The sequence below is a fragment of the Neolamprologus brichardi genome, chromosome 9 (genome assembly GCF_056152115.1).
Source record: "Neolamprologus brichardi isolate AB-2024 chromosome 9, ASM5615211v1, whole genome shotgun sequence".
Classification (NCBI taxonomy): domain Eukaryota; kingdom Metazoa; phylum Chordata; class Actinopteri; order Cichliformes; family Cichlidae; genus Neolamprologus; species Neolamprologus brichardi.
Genome location: NC_142112.1, coordinates 14532682 through 14550292, shown reverse-complemented (window position 1 = coordinate 14550292; position 17611 = coordinate 14532682). Strand labels below are relative to the sequence as shown.

At 38.0% G+C, this 17611-nt stretch overlaps 1 protein-coding gene across 2 annotated transcripts; it reads left to right on the top strand.

Moving 5' to 3' along the window:
- The first annotated feature begins 8553 nt into the window (after positions 1-8553).
- On the top strand, positions 8554-15618 carry LOC148101245 (uncharacterized). Of its 2 annotated transcripts, XM_087845970.1 has the most exons (4): positions 8554-8642; positions 9988-10092; positions 13298-13894; positions 14737-15618. In XM_087845970.1, the coding sequence occupies exons 2-4, from the start codon at positions 10075-10077 to the stop codon at positions 15400-15402; spliced, it is 1281 nt and encodes a 426-aa protein (XP_087702096.1). In that variant the 5' UTR covers positions 8554-8642; positions 9988-10074; the 3' UTR covers positions 15403-15618. The 2 variants fall into 2 exon arrangements, with proteins under 2 accessions (XP_087702096.1, XP_087702095.1); XM_087845969.1 differs by lacking the exons at positions 8554-8642; positions 9988-10092 and having other exon boundaries at positions 13250-13894.
- Positions 15619-17611: the final 1993 nt, after the last annotated feature.

The following is a 17611-nucleotide window of genomic DNA, read 5'->3' as shown; positions in this document are numbered from 1 at the left end:
ATTGGAGATTGCAAAGAGAAGGAGAAGTGTCTTGTAAAAACTTTACAAGTTATACAGATTATTTTCTCAAACAGCAACCAGTGCAAACATGTTTTGCTGGACTCTAAAAAGGAGAAAGGGACAGCCTGATATGTCATGTTTTTTCTTCTTCAGTTCTTATTTAATCACATGCTCTTTGATTTATTTGAATCCTATAATAAAGGAGGTTATTGTGGGTGTTGAAGAGGGGAAGGCCCCACTGAAAAAGTAAGATCTTTGCTCTGTGTCACATTTTTACTGTGATGAAAATTATGTTGATGTGTACATTTATAAATACACACATAAACATGCATGCACAGTTTTCTCGTTTGAAAGTAAATATTTGTCTGAATATTTGAGCTGAATCTGTTTTTGCTGTTATCAAATCCGCTTCTTTTAAATTCTTTCACCGACTCAGTGTGGTCAAAGCTCACAAAATCATCTTTATTCTACATTCCCGGAAAAGGAGAGCTGCAGACGCTAGCCAGCATCCACAGGTCTGAAGCATCACAAGCCAAAACGAGCATAACATAATCAGTCATACGTCACACATAGTCACACATAGTCACACATAGTTTCGATCAAAACAACTCTGCAGTGCACTCTGCCTAGTTTCACTTTTCTGTCTGCACCGCTTCCTGTTCTCTACACAAAGCGTGCAGAGTTTCCTGTCAGGACTCTGTGACCTTTTACACACTATATAACTCAAAGTGGCGTTTTCCTACACTGGCCTCTATAAAACAATATAAATAGAAAATAAGCACTAAGAATATATATTTATTTCGTAACACTGTGTAAGTTGTAGATTTCTTCCCTCTGTGGAGTCCACAGCTTCATGCAGTCGGTTCAGATGACTTTCTTGAGGCACTGAGTGTAGTTTGAGTGCATTACAGCAGACTGATCTTCTCTGTTATCGTTGTGTTTCCAGTGTGAGTGCACGAAAGGGTCTCATGGATCAACATGTGGTCCCTGGGACTCCAGCCAACTCTGCTGCACCAGCCTCACCTCGAGCTGAGACTCAGAGGAACAAAGCAAAGAAAGCTTCCTGGTGGCGCAAATAAGGTGAGTTTACCACTGCAGAAATAAATAAGTAACAGTTTTATTATTATTATTATCATTATTATTGTTCTAAATATATTTGTTTATCTTTATTATTAGTAGAAGTAATGTTGTTGTTTATGTTGTTATGGTTATATTTATTATTAGTAGTATTATTACTGGTATTTTTGACATTATTATTATTATAATTTTGTTGTTATTGTCATTATTATTATTAGTAGTACTAGTTATATTATATTATTATTTCAAATGTTATTGTTATTAATATTGTTGTTGTTAAGTAAAGTAAGTGTAAAGTAAGTGTATTGCATTTGTGCAGTGGTTACAGTGGTGACACTTATTAGACTCTGTAGGCTGTGCACCAGTTTTTCAGGGTCCTTGTAGGTGCAGTTGTTGCAACCACTGTAAATGTGACATCACAGAAAAAGTTTATTAAATCAGAAGAAGAAAGCACCTCTAATATGATGGCTGCACACCAGCTGGACCATTATAATCACATCACATCACATGAGTAACTTCAACATGATGACACTTCAAGGACTCCAAGAATGTTCATACAGGGAGGATAAATAAAGTTTTTGATTATTTATTATAAAAAAGAGATGATATATATATAATGCAGCGGGGACTCCACCAGCTAACATGTCAGTTAATTTGACACATTGATTTATTTATCATTTCTTTTTCTCTCTCAGCTTTTCAGCTCCACATTTTTGCCATTTCTTCCACACTCAACTCTTTTCTACAAGGTGAGCCCACAGTGAATGTAGGAGAGGGCAGGTGGCATTAAGAGATTTGATTGGGCAATCTAGGGGCCAGTTAGTTCTTCCTTTTGGTGAAAGCTGGGCTCTTCAATTCAGCAAGGTACAGCTCCAAAGATTCTGCAACATCAAACCCTCTGTCTGCTAATGTTACATCACCTGGGCTGAGGCAGTCCAGGTAATTTCAACAGTTTCTTAAAATTAGTTAATTTAGATATAAACAAAACGAGAAAAGTAACATTTGTCACTCTCTATCTTCACGATGGAAGATTCATGTTCTTCTCATAAGTGTTAGCAACAGTTCTAGAAAAGGAAACAGGTTTGTTCCAGTTTGCAGAAATGTTATTATAAATGTTCAAACTACTGCACTGTAAAATCTAATAAGTTCCCAGAACTCAAAAAAACTATGCAAACTCGTTACCTCCAAAAAGTTGAGTAAAGTTTACTTAAGATGACTGTTAGGACAACTTATTCATTGCAAGTATGCAGTACTAAGAATAACTTGATGTTCCTGAAGGTGCATTATGAATTGTTGACCCACTGACAAACATTTTGAGTTCTACTAAATTAAAAAACAATTTGTGGAAACCTGATTATGATTTAAAAAGAATGATTAACAACACTTCTTGTAATGGTGTTAAAATCCCAATGTTTATTTTCAAATGCAAAAGCTTGATAAAGCACTGCAAAGAAATAAAGATTTCCTTCAAGAGAAAGAACAGCAAGACATGAAACAGAAACATCTGGATTGCAAGCTTCAGAACATCGAGAAACACAACGAAGGCTTGCAAGTAATGCTTGATGAAGCATTGAACTGAACTCTAGATTTGCTTAAGGCATCGTAGTAGATGACTGAGGTGCTTCTCCTGGTTAGGACTCGCTCTCCATTGAGATTTTAATGGTTTCGCTTTTCATGCTTTTCATGATGAATAAAGAAATCCTTGAAGAGAAAGAAAAACTGGACATTAACCAGAGAGACATGCAGTGCCAACTCCAAGGTGTGCAGGAAAAATACGGAGCGCTGCTGACAAAGCTTGATGAAACACTACACAAATATCAAGAGCTGCTTCAAGACCAAGAACAACAGGAAATAAAGCAGAAAGAAGACAAAGAAATTCTCCAGGACTTTGAGACGAAAAACCAAAACCTGCAAAAACTTTATAACAAACTGAACTACAAAACAACTGAACTAGAAGAGGAAAAGGAAAAACTGCAAAACCAATGCTCAGAGATGCAGAGTAAGCTCAATGACATGCTGAGAAAAAACACAGAACTCGAGGAACTTTCAGACAACTTGAAGTGCAAAAACACTGAGATGCAGGTGCTAAAGCAACAACTAGAGAAAACAAACGAAGACCTGTGTACACTTCAGGAAATCGAGAGGAGAAGTCAGCAGTCAGAAGACACGCACAACAAATTACAACAGAATTATACAGAGCTGGACGAGGCAAAGCTAATGCAGGAGGCAACATCTAAAGAAATGAAAGAAAGGCTCGAAGACAAACAAGCCAAATTAGAAGAAGTGGAGAAAACATGCAAGAAACTTGAGCAGGAGAATACAGAAACAATCGATCAGTTGAGAACCCTCATCCTAGAGAAAAAAGTGCTCGTGGAAAAGCTCATGGAAAAGAAGAAAAAACGCTTCCGTTTCTTCTGGAGGAGGGACACTCCTGCTTTTTCTACTTTTTCTACTGCTAATGTCATCTCGTCTCCCTCCACCTCTGTTCCACCTTAATTTTCACCTCTCCTCTCCCTTTCTCTCCCGTTCTCTCCTGACACCTCTCCCTCCCCTGTCTCCCTTTAACTCCTAACACCTGTCCCATCTCCCTCCCCCTCTCTCTCTTTTCACCCTCACCCCCCAACCAGTCCAGACAGTTGACTGCCCCCTCTAGAGCCTGGTTCTGTCATAGGTTTCTTCCTTTAAAGGGAGTTTTTCCTATCCACAGTCGCACCTAGTGCTTGCTCAGAGGGGATTGTTGGGGTTTTCTCTCCTCTATCTCTTTTCTCCAGTTTTTTAGTGTTTTAATCACATTTAGTGTTACATTTTAGATCACAACAATAGGATATCCACAATTTAGGATTCAGACATTTGTTTTTTCCAATATCATAATCATTCTATGATTGAGGTGTTTACAGAACCAGCAGTTAGCAGCAATAACTTCAGTTCATCGACATTTGCAAGCATTTCTTTATACACAGCATTTCTGTCAGGTTGAGGTCTGGACTTCCATGCAGTAGATTTGCTGCTTTGCTTGGGCTCATTACCCTGTTGCATGGCCTAATTTAGGAGAAGCTTTAGCTGTCGGACAGACGGCCTCACATTTGACTCTAAAATACTTTGGCATACAGAGGAGTTCGTCGACTGCAAGCATTGCTTGTGTCTGCAGAACAAGCTCAAATCACCACACTTGAACCAGCGTACCTGACAGTGGATTTGAGGTGTTTGTGCTGTGTTTGATTTTTGCTAAAGGTACTGCTGTGCATTATGGCCAAACCTCCACTTTGGTCTCATCTTTTAAAAATATGTTGCTCCAGAAGCCTTCAAGGGCAAATTTGCAAACCTCAACTGAGTTGTTGTGTTCTTCTTAGAGACAATAAGCTTTGTCCTGGTGGCCCTTCGACACCAACCATACTTGTTTTGTCTTTTTCTAATTAAACTGTCATGAACATTAACATTTAACATGCTGTTTAAGGCCTGTAGAGGCTCAGATGCAGCTCTTGGGTATTGTGCAGTTTCTGTGAGCACTGAACAGTCTTTGGGGTGGATCTGAATGCTCCAGACTAGCAAACTTGCTCATGGTCAGTTAATCAATTGCATAGAGCCCTGTGATGAATTTTCACATTTACTCTGTGAATCTTCATTCTTCTAGCTAGTCTTTACTCTTCTAGAAACTTTCTTTGCTCAGATGTCTGCAGCATTGAATCTATGTCTTCTCCACTGCTATTCCAAACATGGTGCTGATGCAGGGGTTATTAGCACAGTAAGATTTAAGTGCACAAAATGTTCACATCATAATTGCATCCATTTTGACAACATCTCCAACACCACTGGCTGAAAGGCGGCCTCAAACCATGACGCAGCATCCACCGTGTTTTAAAGATGGCTGAAGACATTCACTGCTGTAGCGCTCTCCTGACCTCCTCTGTATATGATGATGATGATTTAGACTAAATTTGGAGGCATCACTCCATCAAACCTTTTGCCCCTGATTTTCACTCCAGTTCCTGAGTAACGTGGCATACCTCAGCTTCTTTTCCTTTTTTCATTCTTTAACACAATCCCTGCTAATGATGACATGTTCCAGTCTGTTTTCCCCCATCAAGCAAGTGTTAAACTGAATATTCCATGAATGCAGCCATTTACTCTTTCCTGCCTTGGAAGTCTTACCAGTGAGTCTCTGAATTCCTCTCACAATGCGGCCCATCCTATATTTCAAGTTTGCATTCATTGGAAAAAAGTCAATTAAAACAATGGGATAATGTCCAAATTCTCTGTGTCTTGTCCTGCATCTTCTCCCACGGTCTCTAGGCCCTGGAGTGGGCTATCAAGCGTTTCCTCATTCATTGATGCAGTTTAATTCAATTCAAGTAGAGTTTTATTGTCAACCCAACAACATACACTCAAGTATACAGTGGGACGAAATATCGTCGTCCTGGATCAAAGGTGCAAACTGTAAAAACAATGAGAATGAGAATAAATAAATACAATAGTGCACAGAATATATACAATACAGGGAATCGAACAGTGCAATACAGGGTAGTGGAAGAATTGGGAGTTAGAGGAGAGTGTTATGTAGTCCAAGTGTGTGGAGAAGTTTTCAGTGCGGAGGAGGGAACCATGGTGTTCAGGAGCCAAACTGCTTTGTGGGGAAAAGTGCTATTGCACAATCTTGCTGACCTGCTCCTGATGACGCAGAGTCATCTTCTGGATGGAAGGGTGGTAAACAGTTGATGGGAAGGGTGATGCGGGTCAGCCATGATGCTAGTGGCTTTCCCAGTGAGGTGTAATTAACCTGTAGACTGGGTAGAGAGCTGCCAATAACACGCTCAGCGGTGCACACAATCCTCTGGAGGTCTCTGCGGTTGGACGCGTGGCAGTTTCCATACCAGACTGTGAAGCAGTGGGTTAGGATGCTCTGCATGGTACCTCTGTAGAAGGTGTTAAAGATGGGTTTGGGGATGTGCACCTTCTTCAGTCGTTTCTTGAAATGCAGTTGCTGCTGAGCTCTTTTTGTGACTGATTTGGTGTTGCTGGTCCAGGACAGGTCCAGGGGCGGATCTAGAGAAATGTTCCTAGGGTGGCATGGAAATCAAATTGGGTGGCAAAATCAAAGCCTTGTTTTAAACACATATGCAGGTGTGACATATGATTAATATGCATTAAGTATATGTTTCATATAATTATGGTCTATAACTTAATTATTTTCTATAGCCCACATAATTAAACATTTCAGTTACATAAAATGTGTCAATTTGTATTTTATATGCTATATAGCCTTTATAATAAATAAATATGTAACCAATGAGTATAAACTTCGCTTGCAAAATTTTGAACACCATAACAAATCTGGTCGATTCTAAGCTAACCAGTTAAAAATAAAGAAAGAAAAAACAACTATATGTGCTGTTGAAGATTTATCTGGCAAAATAATATATGACCCTGAAAGAATAAACAACATCTTTAGGGATTTCTATGAAACGTTATACTCACCACAAATAAACCCATTTAAAAATTATATTGATCTGTTTTTGGACTACGTAACTCTTCCAAAATTACTGGACAGTCAAGAATGGCACTGGATTTGCCGCTGACACCAGGTGAACTCCAGGAAGCCCTGATAAGAATGCCTAATAATAAGGCTCCAGGTCCAGACGACTTTCCAGCAGAAGTGAGTGAACTTTGACAGAGTGAACTGGAAATTTTTACTTGCAACCAAATTTGGTTTTAGAAACTCTTTCATAAACTGGTTAAAAATATTATATAATTCCCCAAGAGCTTGTGTCAGGACAAATGACCAAACATCCTCCAGCTTTTGTCTCTTGAGGGGCACCAGGCAGGGATGCCCACTCTCCCCTTCACTGTTTGTAATTTTTATCGAACCACTAGCAGCAGCAATTACAGTAATTAGGGGCATAAAATGCAAGAATGTAGAAGATAAGATCAGTCTTCATGCAGACGATGTGTTGCTTTTTCTCCAAAACTCACAAACCAATCTCTCTGGGGTGATTACATTGATAAACTCTTTTTCAAGTGTTTCAGATTATTCAATAAACTGGTCAAAATCTACAGTTCTTCTAGTTAATTGCTCTCTGCGTAATTCTGTTGTCTCTTCTGTTTTTTCTTTTCTCAACAGGTGATCCAGGTGATTGTTTTTAAGTGCCCTTTCTCACTGTCCCTCTTCCCCTCTGTTTTCTTTCTCTCCCTCTCTTTCTTTCTATGTTTCTTTCTTTCTCCCTTTAATGTCCCCCAGTCATGTCTGTCCCATCTGTAACAACTGAAAATAAAATAAAATAAATACATAATAATAATAAAGGTCAATCAAATGGACCAATATGGCAAGGCCATAATGATCCACTTGGTAAAGTAAATCCGTTGGGCAACTTTCTTGGCCTTTAGAAAATAATTCTGATGGAACCAAACAAAAAAAGGAGCTGTATGTGAGGCATTCAGGGAACACTGGCCATTTATGTGGAGAGAAATCTGTCTCAAAAGACTTTCAAATGATACTCAATTGTATATAGCATTTTTATTCTATTTTATTCTACTGTATATAGTATTTTACTTTATTCTATTCTATTGTGTACAGTTGCGTACAATATCTTATTCTTATCTTATTCCAGTGTTTTTGTAATTTTTCTATGTAACTTTGCACTGTCCACTTCTGCTGTACCAATTAATTTCCCACGTGTGGGACTAATAAAGGTTATCTTAACTTATCTTAAACTAAATTTTTAAAAAAGTGTTCAGTGATTGATGAGTAACTTTTGAGGACTCACGAGTGTGCGCTTCAATCCACAGACAAAAACAAAACAATATGACCACACATAAAACATTTTGACAAATTCTATGAAACATTCACGCTCCAGTTTGTTTGTTATTCAGAGATTTCATGGCTTCATGGTGTAGATGAATGATTTTTTGCACAAACTGGGCCGAGTTTATCTGCAAAGCGACACAAGTTATTGTGAGGTTCATCAATCAACCAGTAAAAGTTCTAACCTTACTGAGTGGGACCAAGTATCTATCTATACTTTTCCTATGAAAAAACCTTCTAAAGCTGTCTATAGTTTTACTTCCAAAGTTCATCAGCAAACAGTTTGAATGCCTGTAATTATCAGGCTGTACTCAAGCCAATTAATTAATCTGAAAACTGCTGTGACTCCAAACCCAAGTACCCTCCTGGGAAATTATGGCTAATGTCACAATTGGATCTGCTGATAGAGAAGTGAGTCAGTGTAACCTTTATTAAATCAGGCAAAACAACACATACTTATTTACTGTGACGAACTGCAGAAAGCAAAACAATAAATAAATGGGGGTAAGGGTAAGCTGATGTCATCTGATGTTTATGTTCATGAATATAACACACGGACACATTTTGACTTTGTTTTTATTGTTTATTAAAATACTTTTAAATCTCTAGTTTAGTTTAAGAACCATCTAGTCCAGCAGGTGGCGGTAATGCACCTTAAAGCTCTAACCGCCAAAGAAAAACCCAAAAGAAGAAGAAGCCGCAGAGTTCCCGCTTCATTGCGTTTGTGTTTTAGTTTATTTTTCTTCCTCATCTAAAGTGAAGCACTAAGGTAACTTTGATCTGAGTTTAGTCAATGTTGAATTTAGCTCCTGAATGAAGTTTTCTGTTGCTCTCCTCGGTCTCTGTTATAAGTTATTTGTGAACCAGTTGAAAGAAAAAGCCTCTACATTAAACTAAACTAATTTAGAAGAAAATATTAACAAATGCTAATGAAACACTGAGAAGAAAAAAGAAGAAAGCTTTTAAATGAGCTAAGTGTAATCAGAGTTTCTATTATTTTATTAGTCTGTTACTAAGCGCTAGTTAGCATCTCTGTGTCACTGTGTGGCACCTGCACAGTTTTTGAATGCAGTGTGCTATCCAAGCTAGCTAGCTAGCTAGCGCCACCCTTCATCCATATAAGGTAACTTCGTCTCCAACATGTTGGCGGTAAAAGTGCTATAATGAAATCCATTTATGAGAAAGGTAAAAATAAATGTATTCCAGGCTAAAACACAGCTGCCTTTGTCTTATCAGCGCAAAGTTGTGTCGGCCCACAGGGCATGTGATTGTAAACATGGCCTCACTCTGAGAGGCCTGTTGTTAGAATCATTTCAAAGATGATTTGATAAATTCTGATCAGTATTCAGTAAATGAGTCCGATTAACTGTTAGCAAAATAATAATGATAGGCCAGAGATAACAGAGATGCATTTTTAAAACAAATACAGCCTCAAACCCTAAGCGGGGATCTGTGTTCTCATTACATTTAAAAGTACTGCAGATTTTTTAAAGCTCCAAACAAAACTGAAATGGAGGAACAAAGATATATAGAATAGAATAGTCTTTTATTGTCTTTGTACATATTCAACTAAATTGTGGGTGCTCCACACCAACTGTGCATGGAAAACAATATAAATAGTAAGACAGTAAGAATAAATAACATATAAGAGGAGTATATACAAAGAAGAGAAAGGCACACATTAGAGGACCGAATGCTTGAAAGTAGTACAGTGGACTTGATACAAGTAGAGAATCAGTGTGACTGAGTGATGAGGGTTACTCAGATCATGGTTCAGATTTCTAAACCCACTCAGATAGGATAATCTTCCACGGCACACGTATATATGCGGCGGCACAGTGGTTGGGAAACACTGTACTCTCCATTGTAATCCATTGATTGTTCTGTTTTCGTTCTTTGCCAGGGCTTTTTTTTAAAGAGGAATTGCTCTCCTGGTACTGGTGTGCCATACTGCTGAATTTGGTATCGGTGCTCAAACCTTTTGTGTATGTTTTAAACAAGTTATCCACCCAGGGAAGCTACAATTTGTTGTTTGTGCTCTCAGATGAACATATGAGACACTTTGACTCTTCAGTCCAGTGTGGAGCCTAACAAAGTTATGTTTTGTGTCCCAGCTGATCAGTAGGAGGAGAAGAGTCTGACGGAGCAGCAGGGGAACATTTAAGCTACTTGGACTCAGCTCAGCCACTGCAGAGAAAACAATGAGTTCGACAAAGAAGGTGACAGATACTAGTGTTAAGAAATACTCCATTAACCCTTTAAGGCCTATTGGAGCAGGAATGCTCCGTTTGCGTAACAATTTTAAAATCCCGGTTAAATGCACTTAAGCTAACACAATTATTTTATTTAGGAGGAGTTGTACTTACATCTTATGCCATCAGCTTGCCCTTGGTCACGGTTTCCTTCCACATATGTATTTGCAAAAATTGCATAAAAAGCACTTGCAGCAAAAAAACATAACGTACCAGAAACACGCTTTGCCGTTCATAGCACTTCCTACGTTAGAATAGATGTCAGCGCGATCTATCACATGTCCGACTTTACCTGCCAAAACCTGCCTTCAGCGATACCTATACTGGTGTTTTTAAAAGTCATGTTTGACTTTATTCTTTTCTGTATTGTTTCTGGGATGCTTATAACTCAAATTGCACTGTTGGCAATAGTTTACTTTGATGCAGATGCTGTTTGTTTTGCAAATTTGCATTGTAATATTTATTTTTGTTTTTCCTGCAGTATATAAAAATCTCAAAAATACTCAAAACAAATTTCCTGTGGTTGGAAACAATGTGCAACTTTTTTGCATTTACAGTTTTGAGGGATAATCCTCTAAAATTTCTCTAACTAGAAATATGTGTAAAAAACAAAACAAAAACGATTTAAATTTTTTTGTATTTTATTGCAGTTTTTTTGCACTTTATGTAGTTACTATGGACTTAATGTATAGATATTATTAACATTTGGGATATAATGGTCATATTGATGTATAGCAACTTGAAATGCTCCCAAAAATGGCATTAAGGGCATGTAAAAATTAGAGATGGACCGATCCGATATTAAGTTTCGGTATTGGTCCGATACTGACGTAAATTACTGGATCGGATATCAGAGAGAAATAAAAAATGTAATCCGATCCATTAAATATCAAAACAGCACCTCACAAAACTTGCGACATGGCGTAACTCGGCTCATAACCGTAGCACGTCGGATCAGTGTGCATCACGTGATAGAGCGGGTGTGTGTATTTGTAGCCTTGCTACCAATCCGGCATTTCATCTCCGAGGAAGTTATCCCAGAGAGAAGTAAAGCAAGTGTGTAAGTTCATCTCTGAATGTTTGTAAAGCATTCCCGTGATGGAACATATATGGAGCGACTGCCTCTTCTCTCTCCCTCCCTCTCCTGCTGCTACTTCAATCATGAAACTGATCAATGATCAGCTGATCGGCTTTTCTGTCGCGAGTCCGTCTCTCTTGTTTGTTTATCGCCCACTTTGCGCCAGAAAGAGGAAACCAGCGGCTGAACAACAGCAGCACGTTTAAGCTTGATAAGCTGTTGTTAGAATTTATTTAATATTACTTTCTACACCAGGATCCTTTTCTAGCTGACGGCTGGTAACTGTGCAGGGGCGGATCTAGCAAAGTTTAGCCAGGGGGGCTGATAGGGCAACAGGGAAAAGGGGGCACAAAGACATACTTTTCTTTCTTATTCTCATTTAAAATGTCTAGCTTTTAATAAATAATTATCCGAATCTTACACCCAAAGTTTTAATCTGATGTAAAATGTATAGAAGTCCATTACTGTATATAGTAACTATTAAGTCTAATATACCCTAGTAAGCTATAGTACTTTTCCTTTGGGAAGGGACCATCTGTGCAGTCTGCAATTCTGTTGAAGAAAGATGTTTAATCTATTTAATTATTCTTGAAAAATAATTGATTTCTGTGCTTTTTTTTTCACACTGCATCAAATTATAGTTGATTATGTTGATTAAGCATCATGAGGTGGAGGGTGGGTGGTTCCCTATCTATTTTATTTATTTATTTTGCTGGGAGTTTTAGAGCCTTATTATTTAGGTTGCTTACTATTTAAAATACCAGAATAGGGAGGATGGAGTACGTTTAAGTTTATTAGATTGAGCAGTATTGCTGAACTATGAAATATTTGGGTGCTGTGTATTTTTTGCATACAGGTAAAACAGTTTTATTGATTAAAAAATACACTATATCGGATTCATATCGGTATCGGCAGATATCCAAATTTATGGTATCGGTATCAGACATAAAAAAGTGGTATCTTGCCATCTGTAGTAAAAATATAAACATAAGCTCTGACAAACTTGGTTCTATGGTAGGTCTTAAAGGGTTAAAAGATGAAGTACTGATATATATTTTATGCAAAACTAACTAAACCTTGTGCTATATTATTGTAATGTAATAATCATTACATTACAATAATATAATGTAATGCATTGTAGAGGGTGCCAATGTAGGCACCCTCTACAATGCCTACATTGTAGAGGGTGACTTTATTTATTATTATTATTTATTTATTTATTTATATATTATTATTTATTATATAAATTTTATTTATTTATAAAACTCTATTGAGAACTTTTCCCCAACTCAGCCAACGGAACTAACGGAACTCTGTATGATAAGGAATGTCGCCAAACTCTGAATCATAGAAGGATGAAATTGACGGTGATTTAAACCTTTAAACTAAAATAATTAGATAAAATTTACGGTTAACGTTACGGTGATCGTTACATGCTCCATTTTTAGGACTTTACCACACAGCCTGGTGTATGATGCAGGATTGGATTTCATGTGTTACTGTTTAGGCTCAAATCGATTTGATCTTTGAAGCCCGCAGTGATGAAATAACTCCCCTAAAATGACTTAAACCAAAAGCAACAAGCCTGTTTTGAAAATGTAAGGAGTAAAAAATACAGATATATTTTTTTTAATGTAGCGAGTAAAAGTAAAAAAACCCTTCAGGTTACAGTCAGACTCTGACATCATCCTTCACTGAACCAAGCTAGTAACTGTTACATTTGATTTATTATTATCGAATAAATTAGACAATTATAGAAATATATAATAGGAAACAGCAACAGGAAAATATAAAAAAGTACAGACCTGGTAAAAATTTATTACTATTCTGAGTGTTAGCATTAATATTTGTGTAAAAGCAGGAGGGATGGGCATAATTTTAGGGTGTTTGAACAATGATTAATTATCTTTAACACCAGGTTGGATGTAATGTGTTACTACTACCAGTAGGTGGGGATAAGAGACCTTTAAGGTGTTTGGTGCCACACTCCACCTTCAGGTTTAAAACTAGTGTTAATGGAGGGAGTTTGAAGCTTCAGTTTGTTCAATGACTGCATTTCACTCAGTGCCTCTGTTTGTATCTCTGTCACTGCAGGACCAACATAGACCGAGAAGTCAGAGCTCTCAGGAGGCCGACAAACCTCACAGAAGAAAGAGAGAGAAAAAAAACACCTGTGACGAGTGTGGGAAGGATTTTACCAGGAAGTCTGAACTAAAACAACATCAGCTCATCCACACTGGAGAGAGACCGTTCAGCTGTGACTTGTGTGGAAAGTCGTTTTCCTGGAAGAAAGCCCTGAAAACACACCAAGTCGTCCACAGTGGAATTAAAGCTTACAGCTGTGATCAGTGTGGCAGAGCTTTTACTCGAAGTAGCCACTTACAGAGTCATCTAGTTACCCACTCTGGAATTAAGGCATACAGCTGTGACATCTGTGGAAAAACTTTCAGCCAGCAAAGTTACAGAAATATACACCTACGCATTCACTCCGGAGAAGATGTGTACTGGTGTGATCAGTGTGGCAAATACTTTACAACAGACACACAGTTACAACGCCACATGTTTACCCACACTGAGGAGAGACCTTATCAATGTGACCTGTGTGACAAGACTTTTAAAACTCCACAGTACCTGAGAAAACACCAACAGATCCACACCAGAAAGAGACTCTACAAGTGCAGTTACTGTGAGGTATGTATTTATATTTTATTCTTGTAAGTTCAGTCTGACTGTTTGGAACAAGTCTGCTCATTAAATTGTGTTAGCATGTTAGCACTTCTACTGCACCGAAGAGTAGCTCTGAGCCATTATTCAGATTTTCATTTCACTTATGATTTTTGTTTACACGATCATGAAAAACTAAAAATGCTGAAAATTGATATGTTGCTGTTATTTAATCTTCAGGCAGCTTCGTGGTATATCATGGTGTTATTATTTCTGCATAAATGGCCTTTGGTTTACAGCGGCTCATTCCTCTGTCAGGTGTAAATAGAATAAAATAAAACATAAATTAAGTACAAAACCAAACCATTCAGTAATCTTCTCTTATGGTTAACAAAGTTGTATCGTTACGTAATGGTGTTACAGCTGTAGTATCATTGCTTACATATAGCTTTAGTACTTTTAAACATTAGTGTTAAAATACCCATTTAATGTTATAATTGCAGTGTCATTGGGGGTAATAGTTTTTCTTGTATCCCGGTCAGCTGAGTGTTATAACTGCACAATTACAGTGTTATTAATGCAGTATTAAATTAGTATTATTGCAGTGTTACAGTAGTTTACCATGGGTACCCTAAAAACAGTAGCATGGTAGTACTTAAGTGTAAGTCAGATGTTACTGTAATATTAAAGAAGTATTACTGTAGTATTATGGTGGTAGTATTGTAGTTATTGTAGCCCAGTAAACTGAGTGTGTTAATTGAAACAGTAAAATGTAATTGGACGTCTGCAGAGATGCTCTTTATTTCAGGCGATATTCAGGATAAAAGTGTTGAAGGACTGACTGACACTGTCTTTGTGTCTTTGTTTAGAAGCAGAGCGACACAGATGGATCCACTTCTCAACCCTGTCATCGCTGTGGTGGTGGGAAAGACTTTCGTTGTGACATCTGTGGAAAAACTTTCAGTCAGCAAGCCAGCCTAAAAATACATCAACGTAAACACACTGGAGACAAACTGAAAGACTGCAAAGAATGTGGGAGAAGCTTCCCCACATCAGGTGACTTAAAACGACATAAACTCTTTCACAGTGGGGTTAAAAAGCACCTCTGTGATCAGTGTGGGTCATCCTTCACCACTGCAAGTCAGCTTAAAACACACAAACGAGTCCACACAGGAGAGAAACCATACAAGTGCAGACACTGTGACAAAATCTTCTCACATTCAGGTAATCGTAACGAGCATGAACGTACACACATGGAAGGAAACTACAGCTTTGAGCAGTGTGACAAGAGCTTCAGTAATCTCAGTTCATACTCTGCACACAAACAATCCCACGTTACTAATAAACTGTTTCACTGTTACCAATGTGCCAAAACATTCACTTCATTATCTGCTCTGTGCAAACATCAGCGCGATCACGCAGGGCTGAAATCGTTCCCATCACAGGATGACAGTGAATTAATGAATTCTGGTTTCAGAGTCCAACTTAAAACCCTGGAGATCAGGCTCCACAGAGCTCAGATCGGCTCTCCTTAAAGATCTAATGAGGTTATGAATCAAAATGTTTCTTTAGTTCATTGTTAATCTTTATAAATTGTTCTTCTTCTGTTTGTGTTCAGTGGTTACCTTTTTTTTCAATGGTTGGATGAAAAATCAGTTTCCTGTTGTTCAAGTTTGTATTGAATGTATTTTATTAAAGTTCTTAAATAAAGTTAAAACAAAAGTTAAATAAAGAATTGTTTGAACGACAAAGATTTTGAGCCATGATGTCATTTCCTGTATTTCAGAGTAAAGACTGAAGTGACAAATGGAAACATGTTTACAGTCATGGAATAAACACTGATGGGTCACCTGTAGGAAGTACTATTGCTGACCTGACAGACTTGACCTTGTTTACAAAGAAAGAAAGGAACTGATTACATGTGTCAGCAGAGGCTTTCAGGGTTGTTTAGAGTAGAGCTGATAGTGTTAAAGAGAACACGGGGATTATGACAATTTAACAAAATGATCTGAGAAAAATATCTGTTTCTTTCATTTTCACTGTATTCTGATCAAATTTCCAAGATTCTTTTAACATTTCAAAAGAAACCTGCAATTTGTCTTTCTTCCACTTTTGCTCTGCTCTCCTACACTGACGCCTGACTGCTCGGGTGGATTCATTTAACCAGGGCTGAGGAATATGTTTTGGGTTCACAGTGTTCAGGGTCTGAGTACAGGTTTCCTGGAACTGCAAAAGCAGCTCATCTGGGGTGGGCCCAATAAGTAATCTGAGGGTCGGTAAAGATTTTCTTTATAAAAGTGGAGGAGAAGAGAGCAGCGGCGGGGTGGAGCGCGAGCATTAAACTCATGCACAAGAGAAACAGGTTTGTGATGAGAGAACACTGAATCCCACATTTCCAAATATAAAACAGATAAACCATATGATAACACCAGGTCAAGAGTGTGCTCCTGCTGATGTGTAGGGCCTTCTACAGACTGTACAAGGTCAAATCACTGAATAAGATTTTAAAACTCTTGAGTAAGCAGTCCATCAGGGCAACAGACATGAATATTAAAATCACCAACTATTATAATCTGATCCTGTTTCGGCACAATTTCAGCCAAAAAGCATAAAAAGTCATTTAAAAAATCTTTGTTAAACTTAGGCGCCAATAGATTACTGCACACAGTAAGAGCATCCCAGTTCAAATATGAGAAGTTTAAAGCTGGAGGGGAAACCAGTACATGGAGTTGTTTGTTGTGAAAGTTTTTTATTAAAAACAGTCAATATTCCTCCTCCTCTACCTGATCTCGGAGCATTAAGAAATGAGCAGTCAGAGGGTAACAGTTCAGAAATAATGCTAGGCTCACCAACGCTCATCTGTGTCTCAGTCACAAACAGGAGATCCAATCCACTGGAAGAAAGAAAGTCATTTATAAAACCACACATTCATCAGAGCCATCCTTGTTGGAGCTGGAGCCTGGGCAGAAGTTGTCTCTGTAGCCCACGTTAATGGGCGCAAATTCAAAAGGTTTATTCCACGACCCCTGTTACGCCCCAGTCTAGGGGTACAGGAACATAACATAAGGGTTAGAAAGGAAGTGACCCCACCCTGGTCCCCAAAACCACACCCAGAAGCCAATTTCTTAAGTGAAAGGTGATTTATTGTCTAAACTGAAGCTGAACTCCAGGGTGAACAAAGGCCAAAATTACAAACAAAAGCCTATGTGAAACAGAAACCAAACAAAAGACAAATGCTACACCTAATCAATGTTCCCTCTAGTTGTTCATGTGTCTGAGCGAACACACAAACTCCCTGAGCGGTCCCTTGGACCACTGTGAGCAACAGCAGACATGTGCACTGTGGTCATGCCAGCATCGAATCCATCCAAGTTACATGGTTTATTAAAATAATCAAATTACAGCATTTACATTTCTGTTAGACTACTTTTAATTAACTGCTTTAGCCCACTTACAATGAAAATTAAAAAAAAATGTTCATGACCTGTGTAGTATGTTAGCTCTATTGGAAGTAAAAATAACTTGAACTCCAATTTTGAAAACAACTTTTTTTAATATATATAAAGCTCTGACTTGTATTATGAGTCTGTGGTCTGGGTGAGAGTCTTGTAACTCTGTCTGCAAAATACAGCATATAATGAGCAATGTTGGGCAATTAATTATGTCGTTACTTCTTCAAAAAAGTAACAGAGTTTTGAAAACAACAAAGTTTTTTGCAGCTGCTTACCTAAAAATGCAGCCAAG

What these genes read in the sequence shown, in the direction of transcription:
- LOC148101245 (XM_087845969.1), top strand. Translation starts at nt 13,250, where the DNA reads ATGACTGCATTTCACTCAGTGCCTCTGTTTGTATCTCTGTCACTGCAG. An exon ending in ACAAGTGCAGTTACTGTGAG is followed by an intron (nt 13,895 to 14,736) that starts GTATGTATTTAT and finishes GTCTTTGTTTAG; the next exon opens with AAGCAGAGCGACACAGATGG.